This window comes from Elephas maximus, chromosome 2 (genome assembly GCF_024166365.1).
Source record: "Elephas maximus indicus isolate mEleMax1 chromosome 2, mEleMax1 primary haplotype, whole genome shotgun sequence".
In the NCBI taxonomy this organism is placed as follows: domain Eukaryota; kingdom Metazoa; phylum Chordata; class Mammalia; order Proboscidea; family Elephantidae; genus Elephas; species Elephas maximus.
The window spans coordinates 872,227-897,312 of record NC_064820.1 but is presented as its reverse complement, the minus strand read 5'-3'; the positions used below and the strand labels follow the sequence as shown (position 1 = coordinate 897,312).

The following is a 25,086-nucleotide window of genomic DNA, read 5'->3' as shown; positions in this document are numbered from 1 at the left end:
CTGTGCTGACCTAGACCCAGCCCACCCCACATGTAGCTGGAGGTACAACACTGCATGACCCTAGACCCACCCCACAGGTAGCTGGAGCTACAACGCTGTGCTGACCTAGACCCAGCCCACCCTACATGTAGCTGGAGGTACAACACTGCATGACCCTAGACCCACCCCACAGGTAGCTGGAGCTACAACGCTGTGCTGACCTAGACCCAGCCCACCCTACATGTAGCTGGAGGTACAACACTGCATGACCCTAGACCCACCCCACAGGTAGCTGGAGCTACAACACTGTGCTGACCTAGACCCAGCCCACCCCACATGTAGTTGGAGGTACAACACTGCATGATACTAGACCCACCCCACACGTAGCTGAAGCTACAACGCTGTGCTGACCTAGACCCACCCCACATGTAGCTGGAGCTACAACGCTGTGCTGACCTAGACCCAGCCCACCCCACAGGTAGCTGGTGCTACAACACTGCGCTGCCCTAGACCCAACCCACATGTAGCTGGAGCTACAACGCTGTGCTGACCTAGACCCAGCCCACCCCACATGTAGCTGGAGGTACAACACTGCATGACCCTAGACCCACCCCACAGGTAGCTGGAGCTACAACACTGCGCTGCCCTAGACCCAACCCACGTGTAGCTGGAGCTACAACGCTGTGCTGACCTAGACCCAGCCCACCCCACATGTAGCTGGAGGTACAACACTGCATAGCCCTAGACCCACCCCACAGGTAGCTGGAGCTACAACGCTGTGCTGACCTAGACCCAGTCCACCCTACATGTAGCTGGAGGTACAACACTGCATGATACTAGACCCACCCCACACGTAGCTGGAGCTACAACACTGCGCTGCCCTAGACCCACCCCACATGTAGCTGGAGCTACAATGCTGTGCTGACCTAGACCCAGCCCACCCCACATGTAGCTGGAGGTACAACACTGTGTAGCCCTAGAGCAACCACTAAGAAATAAAACAGGTGTAGGTGGGAGTAGGAAACCCTGGTGGCGGAATCGACTTGACAGCACCAGGTTTGGTTTTGTTTTCGGCTAAGTGGGAGTAAACTTAATAAAATTTGATAAAATTCAAAACATTTGAGTGGTCCTGGTGACGCAGTGGTTAAGCATGCGGCTGCTAACCAAGAAGTTAGTAGTTCAAATCCATCAGCCACTACTTGGAAATCCTACGCGGCAGTTCTACTCTGTCCTACAGAGTCGATAAAAGTTAGAATCGACTCGACGGCAACAGGTTTTTATTAAACAATTGAAACAAAAAAAAAAAACCCTGGGAAACACACATTTTAATACTTAAAAAGTCCTATAATAAAAAGTAGCTAGTCCTTTAAATACGGACTTTATGTATAAAACATGAACTTGAAATTTACTTCAGCACGAGATAAAAGCAACACACAATATCCTACAAAACACATCACTGACAATTTAGTTCACGTTCTGTTCACCTGACTTCACGTGAGACGTGAATAACATCACCGAACACGGAACAACTCGTACACGCAACCTGTCCCACATGCACAGCACACAGGCAGGGCAGCTGAGGGCCAGGAGTGCCGTATGGCGCCCACGCGTCTCGTTTCTATGCCCTTGGAGTGGGCTTTTCTTCTCCACGGACGTCTCCAGGCCGCATCTGGGAGATAAGTGAGCTCAGGGAGGAAATGTGCCATGGTTCGTCACGGCGGGTAGCTCATCTCTGTTTCTACACAATCTACGTTCTTCTTTTTCCTTCACAGGGCGTGTTAGTGTTTTATGCAAACAGGTGCAGTGGGAATAATATTGAGGCTGTTCTTCGTAAAAAGACACACAACTTGAATTACAGTCATCAAACACATCTGAAAACAGTGGGCACGACAGTGGGCACAAGCCACCTGTCCTTCAACACGCATGCAGTCACGTGATGACTCCTTCTCTTCTCGGAGCTCACAGCATGGGGTTGTGGCCTCCAGATCGGTGCTGTCTCAGAGAGAGGTCACGGGGCCGAGGCTGCCTGGAGGAATGTGAGATCCTGATGGGGTACGGCATTTCAGTGGGAAGGATGCAGGGGGAACAGTGCAGAGGATCACACGCAGGTGGAAAGCTTCTTTCTCTCTTCAAACTGTCTGTCCACTGCCAGGGACAGGGCCTGGAGGAACCCCTCTATCGTGACGGTGGGGGCCTGGAAGGGATGCAGAAATCAGATGGCGTGACCTGGGCTGGGCCGCCCTGACGCACACACACAGCGAAGGGAGTCAACAGGGGGTTAGGAGGGGGAGTGAAGGGGGTCGGTCAACGAGAGCCACCCAGCTGCACACAGGGTGAGGGAAGAGTCAGCTACAAGTGACCTAAGCCACAAAGACATGTGCGCACACGTGTGGGAGCGTGTGCATGTGGAGGAATATGCAAACGTGTGTCTATGTGGGTATGCGCGTGCACTCAGACACAGGCAGCTAGCCACCTCCCCGCAGGGGACTTGGCCCCCCAGGCTCTAAGGTCAGATGCTGTGCTGTGGCCCGTGGGCCCTTCCCACAAGGAGCCAGCTGCATGGTGTGATGGGGCACTGTCCCACACAGGGCTCAGGATGCAGGAGCCAGCCTCACCTGCACATACAGCGCATGGGCCAGGAAGGGCAGCTTCCGCAGGACCCGGCCGCTGAGGCCCTCGCTCTTCCTGTTTGGAAACAACCCCAGTCAGGGTGTGGACCACATGGACGGCCCACACACCTCAGGACTGGTTCCAGTCAGTGTGGAAGCCAAGTGTGAGGGCTGCCTGGTGCTGCCAGCAGGGCCTTTGCCTCAAAGGACGTCTGCTCATGTCCCCTGGGCCCCACACGCAGTTTCTGCGTAACAGAGGGCAAGATCTGGAGCCCCCTGAAGAGGACACGCTGAGCAGTTACGGAGACACCATTGCACCTGATGCTTCGCGTCCCTGAATGGGCGCAGCGGCCCGGTATCACACTTGCCAGGTGGGTGGGCACCACATGGAGCAGACCCAGCAAGAGTGGCCTGTGCCCCCAGAGCGCAGCAGAAGGAGGTGCTCAGACTGTGGGTGACCTGAGTCCCTGCCCCACCTGTGCCCCTTTCCTCCAGCTCCCCTCTGCTTCTCTTGGGTGTCCACTGCTCAGGAAATCCCACCCCTGCCCCAGCCCACAGCCCCACTCCGTCGCTCTCCAGTGTCTCTGACTCTCACATGTGAGTCAGCACGGCTGAGTCAGTCAGTGCACCCGAGATGGTCTGCTCAACGGGACCCTGGACGAGTGAATGCATAAACAAGCCAACGGATAGACTCCCCCAATCACCAGGCTGGGTCCAATCTCTGAACTGCCCCCCTCTATGCCCACCTCAGCCCACATACGTCCCTTCAACAGAGCGTCACAGATGTTTTACACGCCCCCTTCGCTCAGTCGTGTTCACAGCCTCCTGTAACCCCCGCCCGCCTCCTGCCTTCCCCGTGCCTCCTCCGCCCCCGTGAGGGCCCGGGACACCGCCCACGCGTTGCTATGTCTCCTCTACCCCATGAGGCCCCCGGACCCTGCTTGCATATAGTTGTGTCTCCTCTCCCTCTGTGAGGCCCCCGGACCCTGCCTGCATGTCACTGCAACTCCTCTGCCCCGTGGGGCCCCCAGACACCCAACGTGCCCTCCTAGCTCCTCCCGGCCACCCAGGTCCTAGTAGCCTACAAGACCTGCTCACTCTCTTCCTTCCCATCTGTCCTCCCATTAGAAAAGGCACCCCCTCCTTTGGCCTGGCCTCTGAAAGCACCCTCGCCACAGGCTCGCACAGTTCGGCTGTTCTCGCGGCGCCCCCACTGATCCCAAAGCACCAATGCAGGTCCTGCAATTACTTACGCAGTTATGTTTTCCACGTCTCTACCAGCTAATCTTAACACCATTTAAAAACCATCTCTATCATCTGAACTCTGGGCGGTTCTGACCTCTGTCCTCCAGCCCTCCCTAGATCCTTGGAGCCGGTGGCTTCATGCCTATCCTGGGTCCCGAAGCCTCCCGAGGTGGGAATTCTTGGATCAAAAGGACATCAGTTACCTTGAGATCTCACTGAGCAGGAGGCTCAGCCTGGACACGTTGTTCTCGATGAAGCCAATCATCTCCAGCTCCCGCAGGGTCAGCAGCTGTTGGCGAGGGTAGATGATCTGACACTAGGGAGACACTCACAGTTAGGGGACGCCCACACAGGGGTCTCGGGAGAGGTACTGCAGTTACGGGACGCCCACAGAGGGACCTCGGGACAGACACTGCGGTTACGGGACAACCACAGAGGGGTCTCGGGACAGACACTGCGGTTACGCGGCGCCCACAGAGGGGTCTCGGGAGAGGCACTGCGGTTACGGGACGCCCACAGAGGGGTCTCGGGACAGACACGTGCAGTTACGGGACAACCACAGAGGGGTCTCGGGACAGACACTGCGATTACGGGACGCCCACAGAGGGGTCTCGGGACAGACACGTGCGGTTACGGGACAACCACAGAGGGGTCTCGGGACAGACACTGCGGTTACGGGACAACCACAGAGGAGTCTCGGGACAGACACTGCGGTTACGGGACAACCACAGAGGGGTCTCGGGACAGACACTGCGGTTACGCGGTGCCCACAGAGGGGTCTCGGGACAGACACTGTGGTTACGGGATGCCCACAGAGGGGTCTCGGGACAGACACGTGTGGTTACGGGGTGCCCACAAAGGGGTCTCGGGACAGACACGTGCGGTTACGGGACAACCACAGAGGGGTCTCGGGACAGACACTGTGGTTACAGGGCACACACAGAGAGGTCTCGGGACAGACACTGCGGTTACAGGACTCCCACAGAGGAGTCTCGAGACAGACACTGAGGTTACGGGATGCCCACAGAGGGGTCTCGGGACAGACACTGCGGTTACGGGACAACCACAGAGGGGTCTCGGGACAGACACTGCGGTTACGGGGCACCCACAGAGGGGTCTCGGGACAGACACTGCGGTTACAGGACTCCCGCAGAGGGGTCTCGGGACAGACACTGTGGTTATGGGGCACCCACAGAGAAGTCTTGGGACAGACATGTGTGGTTACGGGATGCCTGCAGAGGGGTCTCGGGACTGACACATGCGGTTACGGGACAACCACAGAGGGGTCTCAGGACAGGCACTGCGGTACGGGACTCCCGCAGAGGGGTCTCGGGACAGACACTGCGGTTACGGGATGCCCACAGAGGGGTCTTGGGATAGACACGAGCGGGTATTGGACGGCCAGAGAGGGGTTTTGGGACAGACATGGGCGGTTACAGGACGCCCAGAGAGGGGTCTTGGGAAGGACAAGCATGGTTATGGGATGCCCAGACAGGGGTCTTGGGACAGACATGCGTGGTTATGGGATACCCAGAGAGGGGTCTCAGGGCTAATACGAGCAGTTACGGGATGCCGAGAGAGGAGTCTAGGGACACGTGTTACAGGACGCGCACAGAGGGGCCTTGGAACAGACACATGCGGTCACAGGACACCCAAAGAGGGGTCTCGGGGCAGACATGCATGCTGACGGGATGCCCACAGAAAGCGGTCTCAGGACAGACATGCATGGTTATGGGATGCCCACAGACGGATCTCAGGAGAGACACACACAGTTACGGGACGCAGAGAGCGGTCTCAGGACAGACGCCCACCGTCATGGGACACAGAGCAGTCTCAGGACAGACACGCACCGTTACGGGACACAGAGCAGTCTCAGGACAGACACGCACCGTTACGGGACACAGAGCGGTCTCAGGACAGACACGCACCGTTACGGGACACAGAGCGGTCTCAGGACAGACTACGCACCATTACCGGACACAGAGAGAGTGGTCTCAGGACAGACACACACCATTACGGGACGCAGAGAGAGTGGTCTCAGGACAGACACACACCATTACGGGACGCAGAGAGAGTGGTCTCAGGACAGACACACACCATTACGGGACACAAAGCAGTCTCAGGACAGACATGCACATTTACGGGACGCAGAGAGAGCGGTCTCAGGACACACACGCACTGTTACGGGATGCCCACAGACAGAGGTCTCAGGACAGACACGCACGGTTATGGGACGCCCACAGAGAGCAATCTCAGGACAGACACGCACCGTTACAGGACGCAGAGAAAGTGGTCTCAAGGACAGACACGCACCGTTACGGGACGCAGAGAAAGTGGTCTCAAGGACAGACACACACTGTTACGGGACGCAGAGAGAGCGGTATCAGGACAGACATGCACTGTTACGGGATGCCCACAGACAGCGGTCTCAGGACAGACACGCATGGTTATGGTACTCCCAGAGAATGGTCTCGGGACAGACATGAATGGTTACGGACACCCACAAGACAGGGGTCTCGAGACAGACACGCAGTTATGGAACGTCCACAGAAAGGATCCCCGGCACTGTCAGCCATGGGCCACCGCGTCGGTGGAAAGTTAATGGTGTGTCCTGGAGGGACGGCTGCGCCTGAGGGCTCCTCTTGTCTCTCAGGGAGAGACCGAAACCCCCAGGCCGGGGCTGCTCAGGCTGTGGGAAGTGCAGAGCTGGGGCCCACCCAGGATGACACTAGGCAGGTGACTGCAGACCATGCTCCCCTCCCTTCCCGCCTGCAGGTTAGCACGTTGAGCAATGCAAGGGATGACATTTTGTGCAAAAGAACCAGAACCAACGCGAACATAAGAACTCAACTGGCCAAGACATGAAAACCTCGAGTTTTAAGGAGATGGTCACTGTCTGCCCTGACATGCAAGCTCCACACCAGAACCAGCTCCCCTGAACTCTCAACCCTGCCCTGTAACCAGCCCCCTGCCCCAAGGGCATGGATGACTCAAGAGCAGACAGCTCACCTTCATTAGTTCCTCCAAGCATGAGAGGTAGATCTTGAAGATGGCAGCTGCTGACGGGGGCCCGATGTACTGCTTGATGTCGGCCCTGTCCACAAAGGCCACGTCGATGCGCTCTGTGATGTTGGATGTGGTCAGGATCACCACGTTGGAGTGCCTGTAGGACAGCCGCACGCTGAGGGAGGGCAGGGGCACCTCTGCGGGACCCCCACCTGGAGGGGATCCAGAGGAAGAGGCGGACATGTGGGAAGGGGTTGGAGGCAGGAGAGGCAATGAAAGAGCTGCAGGGAGGGGTCCCAGGGGTCCAACACTGCAGGAAGTTCCAGAAAGGAAAACTGAGTGGCTCTGGTCAGCTCTAGTGAGGAGGCAGGGCCGGGGTGGAAACCAGCCTACAGTGGACAGAGGGAGGACAGACAAGGGGTGTGTCCACATAGGCACAGAGCGTGTCTGAAGGATGGCCAGGAGCAGACAGGCCCCCTCTTTGGCTGATGCCCACAGGAAGTCGTAGATCTTCTCTGTTGTAAAGCACTAACAATGCCCAGTAACTACTCTCCGCCCCATTCGGTCTGCTCTCTTCCATCTCCAGAGGCAGCTGCTCAGGCTCTGCCCCCACAGGTCCTGGAGACCCAAGAGCACCAGAGAGTCACTAGGATTCTGGCCAGCAGCGGGGTGTGGAGACACTGAGAAGGGCAGATGGGGGCTGGGGTTTGTACATCACTTCCTTGTAAGTCTGGTTAGTCAGAGACGGCCCCTAACTCTGACACACTCTGGGGACAATGACACACAGGATGGGCCTCAAGCCAGCAGGGGGAGCCGGTGGCCATCACCACCAGGGCCATCCTTGATAAACACTGGTGTGTGTTGGCACTAACACTTCAACACAGCACTGCTTTACGTTTCCTTTTACGCTTCTCTGCATAAAATCGTGTAACGTTTTTACCATGCCTAAGTACTGTTTTACATTTTTAAATTTTAATAAAACATAAAGAATTTAAGTGAATCTCTTGTTGTGGAGTGAATTATGTCCCCCCAAAATACGTACTGAGGTCCTAACTCCTGTATCTGTAAACTACGGCCCTGTTTGGAAACGGGGGTTTCATGCTACGTCGATGAACCAGGCTGGAGTAGAGCGGGCTCTAACCTACTTCCGAGTTACAAGAAAAGCAGAGTAGACAGACACACGGGGAGACGGCACACGGACACAGAGACGGCGCACGAAGACACACATGTGGCAGACGCGCCAACAGGCCCAAAGCGCCAAGGACTGGCAGCTACAAGAAGTGGAAACTGACGAGGAGGGCCTCCCCCTAGAGCCATACCCTGAATTCTGGACTTTAAGAAACTTGTTCTTTAAAGCCAGCCCCTCGCAGCGTTTTTCGTTATGACAGCCCCAGGGAACTAAGAATCTCTAAAAAGTACGTGTTATGTTTCCTGAAATGCAGAGGAAGATAAAGCAAACACAATGCCACTGTCTCCTAGTCAGAGTGCTGGGAAGTGCAGGACCACACAGCCACCCGCATTCCTCTGACCAGGGGCTTGTCTATCCTTCCACACTAGAGTGTTACCTCTTGATCTGGTCTATCTGGGTAAGGACGGCATTTACCACACGGATGGCATCGGAGGGCTCTGTGCCTGCCCTGCAGGCATTGCGGGCTGCGGTGAGGCTCTCCACCTGCAGGGACAGGTAAACGGTCAACAGGAGTGCTGGCCCAGCGGGTGCAGTGTGGGGGCTGGTCACTGAGCAGACTAGTAAATACATTAACACAAATGTGTCCACATGAAGCCAGGAATTCTGTGGCCAGGAATGCTGGGGCAGGACAGGGCTTTGTGACAACGCCAAAGCTGGAGCTGAGGCTGGACAAAGCAATGAGCAAGGAGGCCAGAGCCGAGGCTGGACAAGGCACGGGAAGGCCAGAGCCGAGGCTGGACAAGGCACGGGGAGGCTGGAGCCGAGGCTGGACAAGGCATGGGGAGGCCGGAGTGCAGCGCAGCATGAAAGGGCACAAGGTCCAGCAATAGCGAGGGGCAGGAGTCCCCCTCAATCGCAAGGTGTGATATCAAGCAGCCTCACCTCATCAATGAGCACAAACACCAGGGCATCTTTGTCATCTATGAAATCCTGAATCTTCTGGAACATCTTGGTCACCAGCTTGCCACTCTATGACCACACATTCTGTCAGTGTTGAGCTTCGTCCAGGACAGTCCAGCACCCCTGTGCCTGTGCCAACGTCAGGCTCCCCCACTGTGCCCATAGCCCTCCTCTCCTGGACATCCCAGAGTCTGCCAAGAGGGGCTGAGCCAGCCCGATGGGTGGATCCAATCTGCCCTGTGCTTGGGTGCCTGCAGGGCTGGAAACTGGACATGCCTGACCCAGTCAAGGGCCTGGCGGCGTGGATGCCTCACCTCTGTGGCCACCCCCTCCTCCTTTCACTTCCTGACCCACTGTCCTCAGAGACCCAAATGAGGGGTCACACACAGGTGCAGCATGCACACAGTGGGGCTCCCTGAACTAGTTCCCTGAAGGCATACTCTGTCCCCAACGTGCCCAACGTGCCGCTTCCTGGCTCACCACCTGCTGGGGACACATCTGCCCAGTGCCTTGACGAGCAGCCTATTTAGGGGTGGGAGTGCCTGTGACATCAGCTCATCTGACCCCAGATCACAGATGGCAGAATGAGGCCCAGGCAGCCGAGGGCATGCCAGTGGTGAAGCAGGCTGAGTGGACGCCTGCTCTGTTCTCCTGAGGCTGCCAAACATCCCAGACCACCCAGTCAAGGGTCCGTGAGACGAACCTGGGGGCGGGGGTGTCTGCTCAGCCCTGGGCCCTCTGACCACAGAATCAGCCCCAGCACACACACTCCCATTTCAACTCCTTCTGCCCTGAAGCTTCCAGAGGAGCAAGCCTGTCTAACACACAGGACATTTTCTCAACTATAATTGTTGACAGCACAAAAAACAAGAGTAAAACTTTAATACTTACTTCTGAAAACCACTTAGAAAAGAGGCTATGGCTGTTTATTTCAATTAATTGGCCATATCGGTACCTAAGATGATAAAAAAAGGGGTTAAAGAAATCCTTTAACTGAATGGAATACTACGCATCCATAAAGAACAATGACAAATCTATGAAACATTTCATAACATGGAGTAATCTGGAAGGCATTATGCTGAGTGAAATTAGTCAGCTGCAAAAGAACAAATATCGTACAAGACAGCTATTATAAGAACTCAAGAAATAATTTAAACAGAGACGGAAATATTCTTTGATGGTTACAAGATGGGGGAGGGAGGGGGTGGGAGAGGAGCATTCACTAATTAGATGGTAGAGAAGAACTACTTTAGCTGACGGGAAAGACGAAACACAATACGGGCGAGGTCAGCACAACTGGACTAAACCAAAGCAGGAAGTTTCCTGAATAAACTGAATGCTTTAAAGGCCAGCGTAGCAGGGGCGGGGGTTTGGGGACCACAGTTTCAGGGGACATTTAAGTCAATTGGCATAATAAAATCTATTAAAAAAAATTCTGCAGCCCACCTTGGAGAGAGGCGTCTGGGGTCTTAAATGCTAGCAAGCACCCCTCTAAGATGCATCAATTGATCTCAACCCACCTGGATCAAAGGAGAATGAAGAACACCAAGAACACAAGGCTATTACAAGCCCAAGAGACAGAAAGAGCCACATGAACCAGAGACTACGTCAGCCTGAGACCAGAAGACCCAGATGGTACCCGGCTACAACCGATGACTGCCCGACAGGGAACACAACAGAGAACCCCTGAGGGAGCAGGAGAACAGTGGGATGCAGACACCAAATTCTCGTAAAAAGACCAGACTTAATGGTCTGACCGAGACTAGAAGGACCCTGGTGGTCATGGCCCCCAGACCTTCTGTTGCCCCAGGACAGGAGCCATTCCCGAAGCCAACTCTTCAGACAGGGATTGGACTGGACAATGGGTTGGAGAGGGATGCTGGGGAGGGGTGAGCTTCTTGGATCGGGTGGACACTTGAGACTATGTTGGCATCTCCTCCCTGGAAGGGAGTTGAGAGGGTAAGGTGGGTCAGAAGCTGACAAAATGGACACAAAAAGAGAGGGAGTTGAGGAATGGAGCAGGGTGTCTCATTAGGGGGACAGCAATTGGGAGTACGTAGCAAGGTGTGTGTAAGTTTTCGTGTGAGAGACTGACTTGATTTGTAAAGTTTCCCTTAAAGCACAAAAAAAAAAAAAATCAGATTAGACTCTGTAGAAAATCAGTGACCTTGAAGACAAAGACAGAAACTGTCCAGAAGGAAACAAACAGAAAATTTTTAAAATCTGGGGGGAGGGGGAGCAGAGGGACAGCTTCAGCAACCCGTGGGGCGACTGGTATCAAGCAGTCTGACGTGCCCACTAACGGATTTGCACGACAGGCAGGGGCAGGGAAAGCAGGGGAAAAGATGACGGAAAGAGACAAATTTACAATTAGAAGCTTCAAGCACTCCTGATGAAGCCAGCATTGGTGGAACACTCCACTCAACAACAGTGGAATACATGTTCTGTTGAGACGCACAACGGACGTTTGCCAAGATGGAGCGCATGCCAGTCCTGCAACAAAGCTCCACAGACTTAAACAGACTCGACGCTAATTCGAGACAGGTGATTCTAAGCATAGGTGGGTAACTAACTTACACTGAAGGAGAAGCACAGATAATTCACATAAAAGGATTTCAAAAATAAAAATTGCTATGTTAAAACAAAAACAAATACTCCCACTCCGGCTGCTCGCTTTCCAACCACCAGGAGTCACCTGTTTGAGAGCCTTATGGTCAATTTCTGGGCTAATGCTTTACACAGGGATGTTTTTCCGGTTCCTGGAGGGCCTGTAATGAAATCCAAGCAAACGTGTGTAAGTCAGCACTGTGACAACTTTCCACAGACAACACTAGTGTCGTCAGCCACAGGATACACAAGAGGGAGAAGGGTTTAACGCCATTAATATTACCAACACAAGTGCTATTGGTTAGCTTAGAAAGGAGCCTGCGTTAGCAGCTGAAAGGGTTTCCAATGTCACGACACACTTTAAAACAGAAGGCTGCCATTTCCACACAGGCTCACGAGTCTCCCCTTTCTTTCCTGCCTCCATTTCTACGTGGGCTCACAAGTCTCCCCTTTCTTTCCTGCCTTCCATTTTTCACCTCTACACTGCCTCGCTCGGTAAAAGGAGCCAACTTCCAGTGTCCGTGCTGTGCTTTTCAGGCTGTAGCTTATGAACTAGGCTGTGGCCAACAGGTGTCTGTGTGTGTGCATGTGCACCAAGAGACAACACCGTGTGCACAGTCAGGGCAGGTGTTGCCGGGAAGGTCTTGTTCCGTTCACACCTACAAATACATGTGTGTGTCCAAGGCCACACATTCAATGTCCTTCCTAGGAGTCTGCCACTTTGCTAATGGAATGGCCCATTCTTTCAGAAAATGAAACCTTAGCTAAATTCTGACTCCGCTTTCTTCTCTTCCAAACCAACCCCCGACCTAACCAAATTTTCAAATCCTGTAATTTATCCTCAAAACACCTGTTAGATCTGTCCCTTCACACCCCTGGGCCCAACTCCTCTCCTCTTTCCTGCTTCTACCTCTCCCACATGCATGGTCTCTTCCAAGCACACCGGGTCCCTCCTGTTGCCTCTGCCTCGAGGCCCGTCCCAAGCCCGGGGCTGGCCGGGCCGTAGCAGCTGTGTAGCCCTAGCGGTGCCCACCACAGAGGTTTAAGTACCACGCCTGTGCCCATCTCCTTCAAGCATCTATAAAACTACTGGAAGTAAAGTCTCCCTTGCCGACTTTGTACAGGACCCCCGGCAGCGCTGGTTATAACTGAACTGAATGTCCACCACCTACCTAGCACGGTGGGCAACTCTTGGCCTGACGTAACCTGGGCTCAACTCAGCACTACCTTTTGGTCCAGGCCTGCAGCCCCCTGAGCAGTGTCTACCTGATCTGTTGTCACTGACTCTGCCCGTGGCCTGGCGTCCTCTCCCACACTCCGTAAAGTCCACTCACCAGGGCACCAAGCAAAGCCACGCTGCTGGTCCCACACACCTTTCCTGGTAAACGGAGTGGAGGGACCACCCTCGCCAGGGCTCTCAGGCACTGGTGCCAGCTGTCCCTGCAGGTCTTCTACATGGGCCTTGCATCCCATACAAGCTAGAAGGGCCAAGGCCGGCCCTGCTGTCCACTTGCCCTGTGTGGCGGCGCCACGGCCTGCCGTAATATCCCCTTACCCTCTGTGGTATGAGCACAGGACCAACTCTGGGTGGACCAACAGAAGATGGTGCAGAGGGTGTAAAATGGAGACATCCAGCTCCAACTCCCAAAGCACCACCCATAATCAAAGGGGAGATGTGCAACTGAGTCTAAAGAAGAAGACAAGGCCCACTTGCTTACTCAGCTATGTGCTGACTGCCTGCTGGCCTTGCATAGCAAGTTCCGGGGCACGTGCCACAGCCTAGTTCATAACCCCACAATCTGGTAAGCACAGCGTGGACACTGAAAGTTGGCTCTTTTTACCGAGTGAGGCAATGTAGAGGATCTGACTGTCCTGTACAAGGAGGCTACCTGCCCACTGTAACTTGCATCCTCTAGGAAGCGTCTCTCCACCCAGTCAATTCCTTTGTCATCTTTCTACTTGGTGACTTTGAAAATAATCACCACTATTTTCTTCTGAGAACCAGGCAGTACTCTTTGAAAAGACCTTTTCTGCAGTCTGCTGCTCACGAGGGGGCTCTGGGGACTCCACACAGAAGCACAAGGGGTCTCTATTCTGATGAGTTATGACCAGCTGGGCAAATAAGGCAGTTACTTGAAAAGCTTCATAATGATACAAAAAAGGGCCCCAGTAGTAATCAGTTAGCTACCAAACAGGGTCAGATAATAAATACTAGACTAATGTGAGCTGGGTGTGTTTCACAGAGAAGGAACACTGCAGAGCAGCTCTGCTGCTTCAGAAAGTACAGGGTTCTAGCTATCGTAAGCAGAAGCCCAGCTTTACACGTGTCTTGTAAACACACAGCGCTTTACCATGCAGCAGCACAACACGGTTCCAGGTGATGAGGTTGCTGTTGACACTTTTTTCTGAAAACAGTAAGGTTGTCATCACGTAATCCAGGAGCTGATGAAAGAGGAGGAAAGAAGCAGATGAAAGAGCCAGCAATGCAAAGCCTTCCAATAGCCACGTGCTAGTGTCTGCTCCTGAGTAGAAGCAGAAGCAGGGCCACCTCTGGAGACCCCACCCCCAGATGCTCCTTGGCACTAAGAAGCTTTCATTTTCAACACACTTAGAACATCGGGAAAAAAGTGCTGGCTCCTGCTATCACAAGAGGATAATCAAAAAGATCACTTTTATTTGAAATGCCAACAATTAAGCAATCCCTGGGGGATTCACCAGTAATAAGAAAGCTGCTCCCTCTAGGAGGACCAGAAATGGCAAGGGCATGGCACCACTCACTAAAAGCCTCAACTGCCAGGTCTCTGCCCTCAGGGCTGCCAGGAAGCATGGGGTCCTGGGCCCCAGAGAATGGGATTTACTCAGACTGCCCACCAGGAGCAGCACCAGGTCCTGCGCCCCTGGAACGTGCTTTAGTTCAGACTGCCCACCAGGAGCAGCACCAGGTCCTGCGCCCCTGGAACGTGCTTTAGTTCAGACTGCCCACCAGGAGCAGCACCGGGTCCTGCGCCCCTGGAACGGGCTTTAGTTCAGACTGCCCACCAGGAGCAGCACCGGGTCCTGCGCCCCTGGAACGGGCTTTAGTTCAGACTGCCCACCAGGAGCAGCACCGGGTCCTGCGCCCCTGGAACGGGCTTTAGTTCAGACTGCCCACCAGGAGCAGCACCGGGTCCTGCGCCCCTGGAACGGGCTTTAGTTCAGACTGCCCACCAGGAGCAGCACCGGGTCCTGCGCCCCTGGAACGGGCTTTAGTTCAGACTGCCCACCAGGAGCAGCACCGGGTCCTGCGCCCCTGGAACGGGCTTTTGTTCAGACTGCCCACCAGAAGCAGCACAGGGTCCCGGGCCCCTGGAATGGGCTTTAGTTCAGACTGCCCACCAGGAGCAGCACCGGGTCCTGCGCCCCTGGAACGTGCTTTAGTTCAGACTGCCCACCAGGAGCAGCACCGGGTCCTGCGCCCCTGGAACGTGCTTTAGTTCAGACTGCCCACCAGGAGCAGCACCGGGTCCTGCGCCCCTGGAACGGGCTTTAGTTCAGACTGCCCACCAGGAGCAGCACCGGGTCCTGCGCCCCTGGAACGGGCTTTAGTTCAGACTGCCCACCAGGAGCAGCACCGGGTCCTGCGCCCCTGGAACGGGCTTTAGTTCAGACTGCCCACCAGGAGCAGCACCGGGTCCTGCGCCCCTGGAACGGGCTTTAGTTCAGACTGCCCACCAGGAGCAGCACCGGGTCCTGCGCCCCTGGAACGGGCTTTAGTTCAGACTGCCCACCAGGAGCAGCACTGGGTCCTGCGCCCCTGGAACGGGCTTTTGTTCAGACTGCCCACCAGAAGCAGCACAGGGTCCCGGGCCCCTGGAATGGGCTTTACTCAGACTCCCCATGTTCTTTCTTCCCTCTGCTCCAGCAAAGCCTCCTGAATCCCACTGAGCTCCTGAGGCTGAGATTAGATGAGGTGTCTTTACATTCTACCCCCTGCCTGTCTCTGTCAGGGGCCCCGAGAGACCGGTCACGCTGGAGCACCCTGTGGTGCCATCCAGGCCATAGGGTGCTGGTGTCACAGGCTCCCAAAGCCCTCCTGAGTCCAGCGGGGCTCAGAGTGGCATGGAAGGAACAGTGTAGAGTGATGGGCCTTTTGGGAAAAACACCAGCACTTACTTGTGACTTAACTTCCACGTCATACACCAGGCTGTCCCACAGACCATGGAACTCCACTGTCAACAAGAGAACAGAGTGAGATTTCAGAGGCGGGAGCATCAGGCACATCCCGCCTGCTGGTTTGCACCTGGGCTCCCAGCGGCCCCGATGTGGTCGAGCGCTATCTGATCACATGAAGCTACAGTTGTTAAGTTTTTCTTAACACTTTAATTTTCTAAAAATTAAAGACACAAATGTCAGTTACATGTGACTGAGAAAAGATAGTAGAACTGAGTCAGAGGACAGATGTTCCCATTCTTCAAGCAGGGACACTGACCCCACCCATCTCCACAGCCTTAGCACTCAGGCAGCACAGGCTGGGGGCGCAAAGCCCACGACATATCAAGCCTGGGACTTGCTGCTGGCACACAGGCAGGTGCCACGGAGAACATAAGCACCAGCCGGCACTCCCAGCCAGATACGCTGAGGACAGGCCCGAGGGCAAGGCTCTGACACAGGATGTCTGTGTCATCCCCGTTTCACAGGCGAGAGAATGCTCGGAAACCCCAAAGCATGAACCAACCAGCGAGCCCTTCCCTGCTGAGTTGGCATGCCCAGGGCACATGCAGCCCCACTGGCCACCTCGTCCAGCACACTGCCCCCCACCTGTACCTGCGGGCAGAACCCAATGGTTTGCTGCAATGATGTTTTCTGTCTCTTCCTCCAAGTTTTCACTACTGGGGCCGTCTTCATTCAGCTGGAAGATGTGTAGCACAACTGTGCAGGTGCTCAGATCGATGGGCTGCAGTGGGAGGAGGAGGTCAGCCAGGCCTGACAGGGACATGTACTGCTCACAAGAGTGGCACTCACATGCTGAGTCCACAACTAAACCCATACAGACACACGACTGCTCATGAGAGCAACAATCAGACGCCAAGGTCCACAACTAAACCTACAGATATATGGCTGCTCATGAGAGCAACAAGCAGACGCTGAGGTCCACAACTAAACTCACACAGACACACGACTGCTCATGAGAGCAACAATCAGACGCTGAGGTCCACAACTAAACTCACACAGACACATAACTGCTCATGAGAGCAACAACCAGACACCGAGGTCCACAACTAAACTCACAGAGACACACGACTGCTCATGAGAGCAACAATCAGACGCCGAGGTCCACAACTAAACTCACACAGACACACGACTGCTCATGAGAGCAACAATCAGACGCCGAGGTCCACAACTAAACTCACACAGACACACGACTGCTCATGAGAGCAACAACCAGATGCTGAGGTCCACAACTAAACTCACACAGACACACAACTGCTCATGAGAGCAACAACCAGACGCTGAGGTCCACAACTAAACCCACACAGACACATGGCTGCTCATGAGAGCAACAATCAGATGCTGAGGTCCACAACTAAACCCACACAGACACACGGCTGCTCATGAGAGCAATAACCAGATGCTGAGGTCCACAACTAAACCCACACCAAGAGATGGTTGCTCACTAGAGTGACCATCAGATGCTAAGGTCCACAACTAAACCCACACAGACACATGGCTGCTCATGAGAGCAATAGACGCTGAGGTCCACAACTAAAACCACATCAACACACAGCTGTTCACGAGAGCAACAATCAGACACTGAGGTCCACAACTAAACCCACAGAGACATATGGCTGCTTACTACGGTGACCATCAGACGCTGAGGTCCACAACTAAACTCACACTGAGACACAGCCGCACACTAAAGTGACCATCAGACACTGAGGTCTACAACTAAACCCACACCAACACACAGCTGCTCACTAGAGTGACCAGCAGACACCAAGGTCCACATTTAAACCAACACCAGGGCACACCATGCTGCTCATGAGAGAGCAACAGTCAGATGCTGAGGTCCACAAACAAAGAGGGTGAGTGAAGTACATTAAAAACTAGGTCTCAGGCGAAGTGATAAAGTGACTTTATTTCAGATTCAGGATTGGCGTTTTAAAAAATTCCCCCCCTTCCATTTTGGGGCCTACATCATATTAAATAAAAGCATTACTGCTTCCCATAATTTCAAAAGTACCAATTCTTGCTGAAAAATGCAAATACAGGAAGAAAAATGAGTCCACTATAATCCAACAAAGTTGAAACTGAAGGAAATGACAACAAGTTCATGAAAGCCAAAGTATGACCTGAGTATATCCCACCTGAATTTTGAGACCATCTCAGGACAGATTTGATGTACTGAACACTAATTACTGAAGACAAGATGAGTTGTGGAATGACATCAAGGATATCACACATGAAGAGAGCAAGAGATCCTTAAAAAAACAGGAAAAAAAGAAAAGACCAAAATGGATGTCAGAAGGGACCCCGAAACTTGCTCTTGAACATTGAGTAGCTAAAGCAAATGAAACAAACAAAGTAAAAGAGTTGAACAGAAGATTTCAAGGGGTGGCTAGAAAAGACAAAGTACTATAACAACACGTGCAAAGAGCTGGAGATGGACAAAAAAGGGAAGAACTCGCGTGGCATTTCCCGAGCTGCAAGAACTGCTGGAAAAATTCAAGCCTCAAGCTGCAATACTGAAGGACTCTATAGGGAAAATACTAAACGATGCAGGAAGCATCAAAAGCAGAGGAAGGAATACGCAGAGTAGCTACACCAAAAAGAACTGGTCCACATTCAACCATTTCAGGAGGTAGCACGTGATCAGGAACCGGTGGTGCTGAGGAAGAAGTCCGAGCTGCACTAAAGTCACTGGGGAAAAACAAGGCGCCAGGAACTGATGGAATACCGACTGAGATGTTTCAACAAAGGGATGCAGTGCTGAAGCGCTCACTCATCCATTCCAAGGAATTTGGAAGGCAGCTGATCCATATTTATGCCTATTCCCAAGAAAGGTGATCTGATCCAATTTGGAAATTATTGAACAACGTCATTAAAACCACATGCAAGTAAAATTTTGCCGAAGATCATTCAAAAGCAGCTGCAGTGGTATATCCACAGGGAATAGCCAGAAACTCAAGCTGGATTCGGGAGAGAACGGAACCAGGCATATCACTGCTGATGTCAGAGAACACCAGAAAGATGTTCACCTGTGCGTTACTGACTATGCTGAGGCATTCAGCTGTATGGGTCATAACATATTATGGATAACACTATGAAAAACGGGAATTCCAGAACACTTAATTGTGCTCATGAGGAACATAGGTCAAAAGGCAGTGGTTTGAACAGAACAAGTAGATACTACGTGGTTTAAAGTTAGGACAGGTGGGCATCAGGCTTGTCTCCTTTCACCATATTCAATCTGTATGCTGAGAGAATAATCCAAAAAGCTAGACTATATGAAGAAAAACGGGGCATCAAGATTGGAGGAAGTCTCATTAACAGCCTTGCTGAAAGTGAAGAGGACGTGAAACACTTACTGATGAAGATCAAAGACCACAGCCTTCAGTATGGATTACACCTCAACATAAAAAAAACAAAAACCCTCACAACTGGACCAATAAGCAACAACGTGGTAAATGGAGAAAAGACTGAAGTTGTGAAGGATTTCATTTTACTTGAATCCACCATCAACTCCCATGGAAGCAGCAGTCAAGAAATCAAAAGATGCGTTGCATTGGGGAAATCTGCTGCAAAAGACCTCTTCCAAGTGTTGAAAAGCAAAGATGTCACCCTGAAGACTAAGGTGTGCCTGACTGAAGCCATGGTGTTCTCAATTGCCTCGTGTAAGCGTGAAAGCTGGATAACGAATAAAGATCGAAAAAGAATTGATACCTTTCACTTAACGTGTTAGATAAGAATATTGAATATACTAGGGACCTTCAAAAGAACAAACAAATCTGCCTTGGAAGAAGTACAACCAGAATACTCCTCAGAAGCAAGGACAGTGAGACTATGTCTCACATACTTTGGACATGTTATCAGGAGGGACCAGTCCCTGGAGAAGGACATCATGCTTGGTCAAGTACAGAATCAGAGAAAAAGAGGAAGACCCTCAAGGAGATAGACTGACACAGTGGCTGTAACAATTGGCACAAGCATAGCAACGATTGTGAGGATGGCACAGGACTGGGCAGCATTTTGTTCTGTTTTACACAGGGTCGCTATGAGTTGGAAGCAATTTGATGACACCTAATGACAACAACAACATGATCCAACCACATAATGTTATACATATACGCATATAAACCAAACCAAACCAGTTGCAGTTGAGTCAATTCCAACTCCTAGTGATCCCACAGGACAGAGTAGAACTGCCCCATAGGGTTTCCAAGGAGCATCTGGTGTACTCGAACTGCTGACCTTTTGGTTAGCAGCCTGAACTCTTAACCACTGTGCCACCAGGGTTCCGTGTATGTGTATTAACTTACACATAATTAGCCAAGCACTGAGTTCTAGGACAGTTTTTTACCTTACACCTAGTCCACTCACTACAGCTTGAAGACATTTCACTTTGTCGAAGAAATCTACTGAATTCCTCTTAATGGCTATACTGTATTTTACTGATGGTTCTATCAAATTTGTTTAACCGGTCTCTGACTGAGAGAGTTAAATTATCTCATGTTGTCTGCTCTTAATAATAAGAAGCAATGGACATTTTTGTTTACATACTTCCACAAACTTACAGTGATCTTTTGAGGTAAATACCTATAGGTGAGTCTGCACGGTTGAAGGTGAAGACATTGCACACTTAGTGGTCAGGACCGACATCCTCCAGATTGGCTGTGCCAGGCTGTCCTTCCACCAGTGCTGGGCAGCACTTGCTTCCCCCTTACGCTAGCCAAAACCAAGAATTATGGTGCCAGGTCTTAACAGGAATAAACCTGGGCAACACCAGAACAGTAACCCTAATCCACCAATGGGGAGGTATGCCTCATAAGCAAAATTCGGTGCCAAAGCAGTTATACAACACGGGCTCTTGGTAAGATCTGCACTGCAGAGCTATGGGTGCTTCATCTTCCAGAGGTGACAGGCAATGCCCCGCACCCTTCACTCATACACCACTACCTTCACGTCCACGCACGAATTGTTAACTTGGCGGGGGAGGAAGTCTGCCCGCTGGACTCCAATAAGAGCTACTGGAAGGAAGCCCATCTCTCCTTCCCTGCCGCCCAGCACCGTCTATGGTCCCAACACACACGTGCACTCCGTGAGTGCTTGCTGAATGAAAGAACAACGGAGAAGGACCAGAGCCTCATTAGCACAGCCCGCTGTTCTCACAGGACGGCATTCTAACACTGTTTCCCCGTCTGCTTCCCCACTGCATGGCAGCAGCCTGAACCCAGGCCCGTGTCTTACTCCTGGTTCCTAACACAGAGCAGACAGCCCGTACTTGCCGATCCTTCACCCAGACCAACAGGCTGGCCAGTTTCTGACAATGCAGCTTCAAGGCACCCAGAGTTCATCAGCATCTCTGCGCGTGCAGCCAAGGGCCAGCCGGTGCTGGGCAGGGTGAGAGTTACCTGCGGGCCTTTGGCTTTCAGCTCTGTATCTACGATGGACACAGACTGCACGTTTCTGGTCAGAAAAGGCTCGTCGAACTCGGTCCACATGTAATCGCCAAACACAATGCTGTGTCTGCTCAGCAACTTTCTAACGCTCAACTTTATGTCTTCTTTTTTCGCGGTACTAGAAAAGCAAACAAAATGCAGACAAGATCTAAGTTGAAGTTCGGGATTTTATGGCAGGGTATTATTCTTTAATCAGACAGGGGTCAGGAGAGCAGGCTGAAGTCAGCCTGCCTGGCTAAAACCTGCCCAGCACGTGCTGGCTGCCACACCCAGCTGTGGGGGCTCTGGAAGCTACTCGCTGTCTGTGCCTGGGCTCCCCATGGTAGAACAAGTAACTGTGAGCGTACACACTACACTGGGCAATTCTGTAAGAGTGGTTAGCACATTACAGTATTTAGAACGACGCCTGCACAACACTTGGTAATCGTTGGATCTTACAATTATCAACAAAAGAATGGAAGTATCCATGCCTGGGGGCCCAGGAGCCTGCATCTCCCCATGCCTGTGACAGACACTGACAGTGACGAGGTCCACAGGCCTCACTGCCACCCTCCTGCACCCAGAGCAGCTCTAGCTCACCATTTGCACCTCCATCCTGCCGTCCCCGCTCTCAGGCTGGTTAGCTCAGGTCAACTGAGACCCAGCCCCAGCCTGCCTCCCCCAGCCTCCCTGACCAGATGGTCCCTTGGAGGCAAGTACTTTGTGCCCAGCTGGATTGCTCCCAGACCGCCTCGTGGCACCCACAGCCAGAACTGGGCTCCCGGCCCTCCTCGCAGCACCAATTGCCAGAACTGTGCCCAACAGACCAGGCTGAGTTAAAAGAAGGGGTCTCCTCCTCTGCTTCCCTGAGACTCTGTGGTCTTGTTTGTTCTTGACCCACCCTCCAAACGGTGAATGCTATAAGGGGCATCTGTGTCACTCTGCTGCCCACAGGTCCCGGCCACAGGCATGAGGGATGATCTTTGGCCGACCTGTCCTTGTCACTGCCCAGAGGTCCCCACCACAGGCATGAGCAGCGTTTCTCAGCTGACTTGTCCTTGTCAAGTTGCAGGTGAATGGGGTTTACTGGGAATCTTAAAGCTACTCAGCCCTGAAGGGAGGAGAGAGATAAACAGTGGCTCAAAGTATAACATCTCTCCGCCCGAATTTAAGGGGCTGGGGTGGGGCTCAGGTCAGGGTTGGCTCTGGCTCAGGGCCAGGCCTAATCCCGGTTGGGTAGGGTCAGGGTCCGAGTGCGCTCTGGGTCTGGTCAGGGGCCTCCTCGCGCTAGGGCTGGGTCAGGACAGGGTCTGGGTGGATTCGCATGAAGTTCGGCCGGACCTCTGCGCCGGGGTCTGGTCGAGGCAGGATCTGGGTGGGGTTGGGTCCGGGTGGATTAGGATGGAGCTGGGGTCGGGTCAGGGTCGGGTCCGGTTCGGCTGGATTCCGGTCAAGTTCGGTCCAGGCCTCGTCGGGCCCGGGTGGATTCGGGTCCGGTTCGGGCCCACCTCGTCGGGGCCAGGCTCACCTGCTGCCGCGCTGGCGCACCTCCACGTGGACAGTCGGCGACTCGGTCACGCAGGGCAGCGCCTGCTTCAGGTCGCCCACCGCCTCGTCCATGGCGCCGCCGCGGGGACGCCGCCTCCACCGCCTTCACCGCCTCCGCCGCCTCACGGCCGTCCTCCCCGCCTCAGCCGCCGTCCCCCCGCCTCAGCCGCCGTCCCCCCGCCTCAGCCGCCGCCCTCACCGCCTCAGCCGCGCTTCAAACCCGCCGCGCTCGGCGCGCCGCCCCTGACCCGGAAGCGCTCGGCGCCGCGGGCGGGGCCACTTCCGGCGGCGGGAGCCTGGTTCCGCGCCCGGTCGGGGTCGGCAGGGCGGCGCTCGCGGAGTCCGGCGGCGCCATGGGCAAGAAGCACAAGAAGCACAAGGCCGAGTGGCGCTCGTCGTACGAGGGTGAGCGCGCGGGGCGCTTTGTGACGCGGCCTGGCCCCTTCCCCCCGCGCCGCGGGGGCTGGGTGCTGCCGCCGGACGCCGAGGGGCGAACAGAGGGGCGCGGAGCTCTGGCGATGGGGCCGGCCTCGGGGTCCCAGGCCGCGGCGCCCCCCTACTGTGATGTCAGGTCCTCCCCGGGACCTCGTGGCCAGGGCCGGAGGTCCCGGGAGGGAGCGCGGAAGAACCTGGCGTCACCGTTGCGCGGCGGTCTTGCACCCCCTCCGACGGCCCCTCAGTAAGGCCGCCTCTTGGCCCCCGTGCCTCCAGCCGGGCCCCCCCGTCCCTCCAGCCGGGCCCCCCGTCCCTCCAGCCGGGCCCCCCCGTCCCTCCAGCCGGGCCCCCCTCCGTCCCTCCAGCCGGGCCCCCCTCCGTCCCTCCAGCCGGGCCCCTGTCCCTCCAGCCGGGCCCCCGTCGCTCCAACCGGGCCCCCGTGCCTCCAGCCGGGCCCCCCTGTCCCTCCAGCCGGGCCCGCCGTCCCTCCAGCCGGGCCCCCCTGTCCCTCCAGCCGGGCCCGCCGTCCCTCCAGGCCCCCGTCCCTCCGGCCGGGCCCCCCCGTCCCTCCAGCCGGGCCCCCCCGTCGCTCCAGCCGGGGGCCCCCCCGTCCCTCCAGCCGGGCCCGCCCGTCCCTCCAGCCGGGCCCCCCCCGTCCCTCCAGCCGGGCCCCCCCCGTCCCTCCAGCCGGGCCCCCCTGTCCCTCCAGCCGGGCCCCACCCCGTCCCTCCAGCCGGGCCCGCCCGTCCCTCCAGCCGGGCCCCCCTCCGTCCCTCCAGCCGGGCCCCCCTCCGTCCCTCCAGCCGGGCCCCTGTCCCTCCAGCCGGGCCCCCCTGTCCCTCCAGCCGGGCCCCTGTCCCTCCAGCCGGGCCCCCCTGTCCCTCCAGCCGGGCCCCCCTGTCCCTCCAGCCGGGCCCCACCCCGTCCCTCCAGCCGGGCCCGCCGTCCCTCCAGGCCCCCGTCCCTCCGGCCGGGCCCCCCTGTCCCTCCAGCCGGGCCCCCCCGTCGCTCCAGCCGGGGCCCCCCCGTCCCTCCAGCCGGGCCCCCCCCGTCCCTCCAGCCGGGCCCCCCCCCGCCCCGTCCCTCTAGCCGGGCCCCTGTCCCTCCAGCCGGGCCCCCCTCCGTCCCTCCAGCCGGGCCCCTGTCCCTCCAGCCGGGCCCCCCTGTCCCTCCAGCCGGGCCCCCCTGTCCCTCCAGCCGGGCCCCACCCCGTCCCTCCAGCCGGGCCCGCCGTCCCTCCAGGCCCCCGTCCCTCCGGCAGGGCCCCCCCGTCCCTCCAGCCGGGCCCCCCCGTCGCTCCAGCCGGGGCCCCCCCGTCCCTCCAGCCGGGCCCCCCCCGTCCCTCCAGCCGGGCCCCCCCCCGCCCCGTCCCTCTAGCCGGGCCCCCGTCCCTCCAGCTGGGCCTCCTCCGCGGGGCGTCACGCTGAGCCGCTAAGCATCCGCCTGAACCCTCTTCCTTGTCTGGCACAGATTACGCAGACAAGCCCCTGGAGAAGCCCCTGAAGCTAGTCCTGAAGGTCGGAGGGAGCGAGGTGACTGAGCTCTCAGGCTCTGGCCACGACTCCAGTTACTACGATGACAGGTCAGACCACGAGCGGGAGAGGCACAGAGAGAAGAAAAAAAAAAAGAAGAAAAAGTCAGAAAAGGAGAAACACCTCGACGATGAGGAAAGGAGAAAGCGAAAGGTGGAGGCAGGCAGCTGCAGCCTCATGAGGGCGGCCTGTGGGGGACCCTGCAGCCTTAGGGGTGGGTGGGTGGGGGCTGCAGCCACATGGGAGGACCGATATGGGACTCTACAGCCATGGGGCGGGGGGTGCAGTTCCACTAGGGTACTGCTGCAGGGGGTCTGGGCTCACCTTGTGCTATTTCCAGGCATGGTTCTTTCATGGGCAGGTATTGAGGGAGGGTACTGTGGCAGCTCTGGAAAGGTCTT

The 25,086-nt window shown here is 55.4% G+C and overlaps 2 protein-coding genes across 7 annotated transcripts in view; one reads left to right on the top strand and one right to left on the bottom strand.

The window, feature by feature from the left end:
• Window positions 1-1,247: 1,247 nt before the first annotated feature.
• On the bottom strand, window positions 1,248-22,831 carry TRIP13 (thyroid hormone receptor interactor 13). 2 transcript variants are annotated; one of them, XM_049859966.1, is made up of 13 exons: window positions 22,699-22,831; window positions 21,144-21,309; window positions 16,339-16,468; window positions 15,688-15,743; window positions 13,887-13,977; window positions 11,624-11,696; window positions 9,820-9,883; window positions 8,911-8,997; window positions 8,405-8,511; window positions 6,843-6,996; window positions 4,037-4,149; window positions 2,595-2,664; window positions 1,248-2,173 (listed from the first exon to the last, which is right to left on the bottom strand). In XM_049859966.1, the coding sequence occupies exons 1-13, from the start codon at window positions 22,788-22,790 to the stop codon at window positions 2,078-2,080; spliced, it is 1,299 nt and encodes a 432-aa protein (XP_049715923.1). In that variant the 5' UTR covers window positions 22,791-22,831; the 3' UTR covers window positions 1,248-2,077. The 2 variants fall into 2 exon arrangements, with proteins under 2 accessions (XP_049715923.1, XP_049715929.1); XM_049859972.1 differs by having other exon boundaries at window positions 4,037-4,122.
• A 152-nt stretch (window positions 22,832-22,983) lies between these two features.
• BRD9 (bromodomain containing 9) overlaps window positions 22,984-25,086 on the top strand; it is a 39,003-nt gene continuing 36,900 nt past the window's right edge. For 3 of the 5 annotated variants that reach the window (XM_049859851.1, XM_049859841.1, XM_049859833.1), the window contains exons 1-2: window positions 22,985-23,123; window positions 24,624-24,838. In XM_049859851.1, coding sequence (XP_049715808.1) covers window positions 23,072-23,123; window positions 24,624-24,838 — 267 coding nt within the window. In that variant the 5' untranslated portion in view covers window positions 22,985-23,071. Of the gene's footprint in view, window positions 23,124-24,623; window positions 24,839-25,086 lie in introns of those variants that run through there. The other 2 variants (XR_007514032.1, XM_049859864.1) reach the window with 2 other exon arrangements.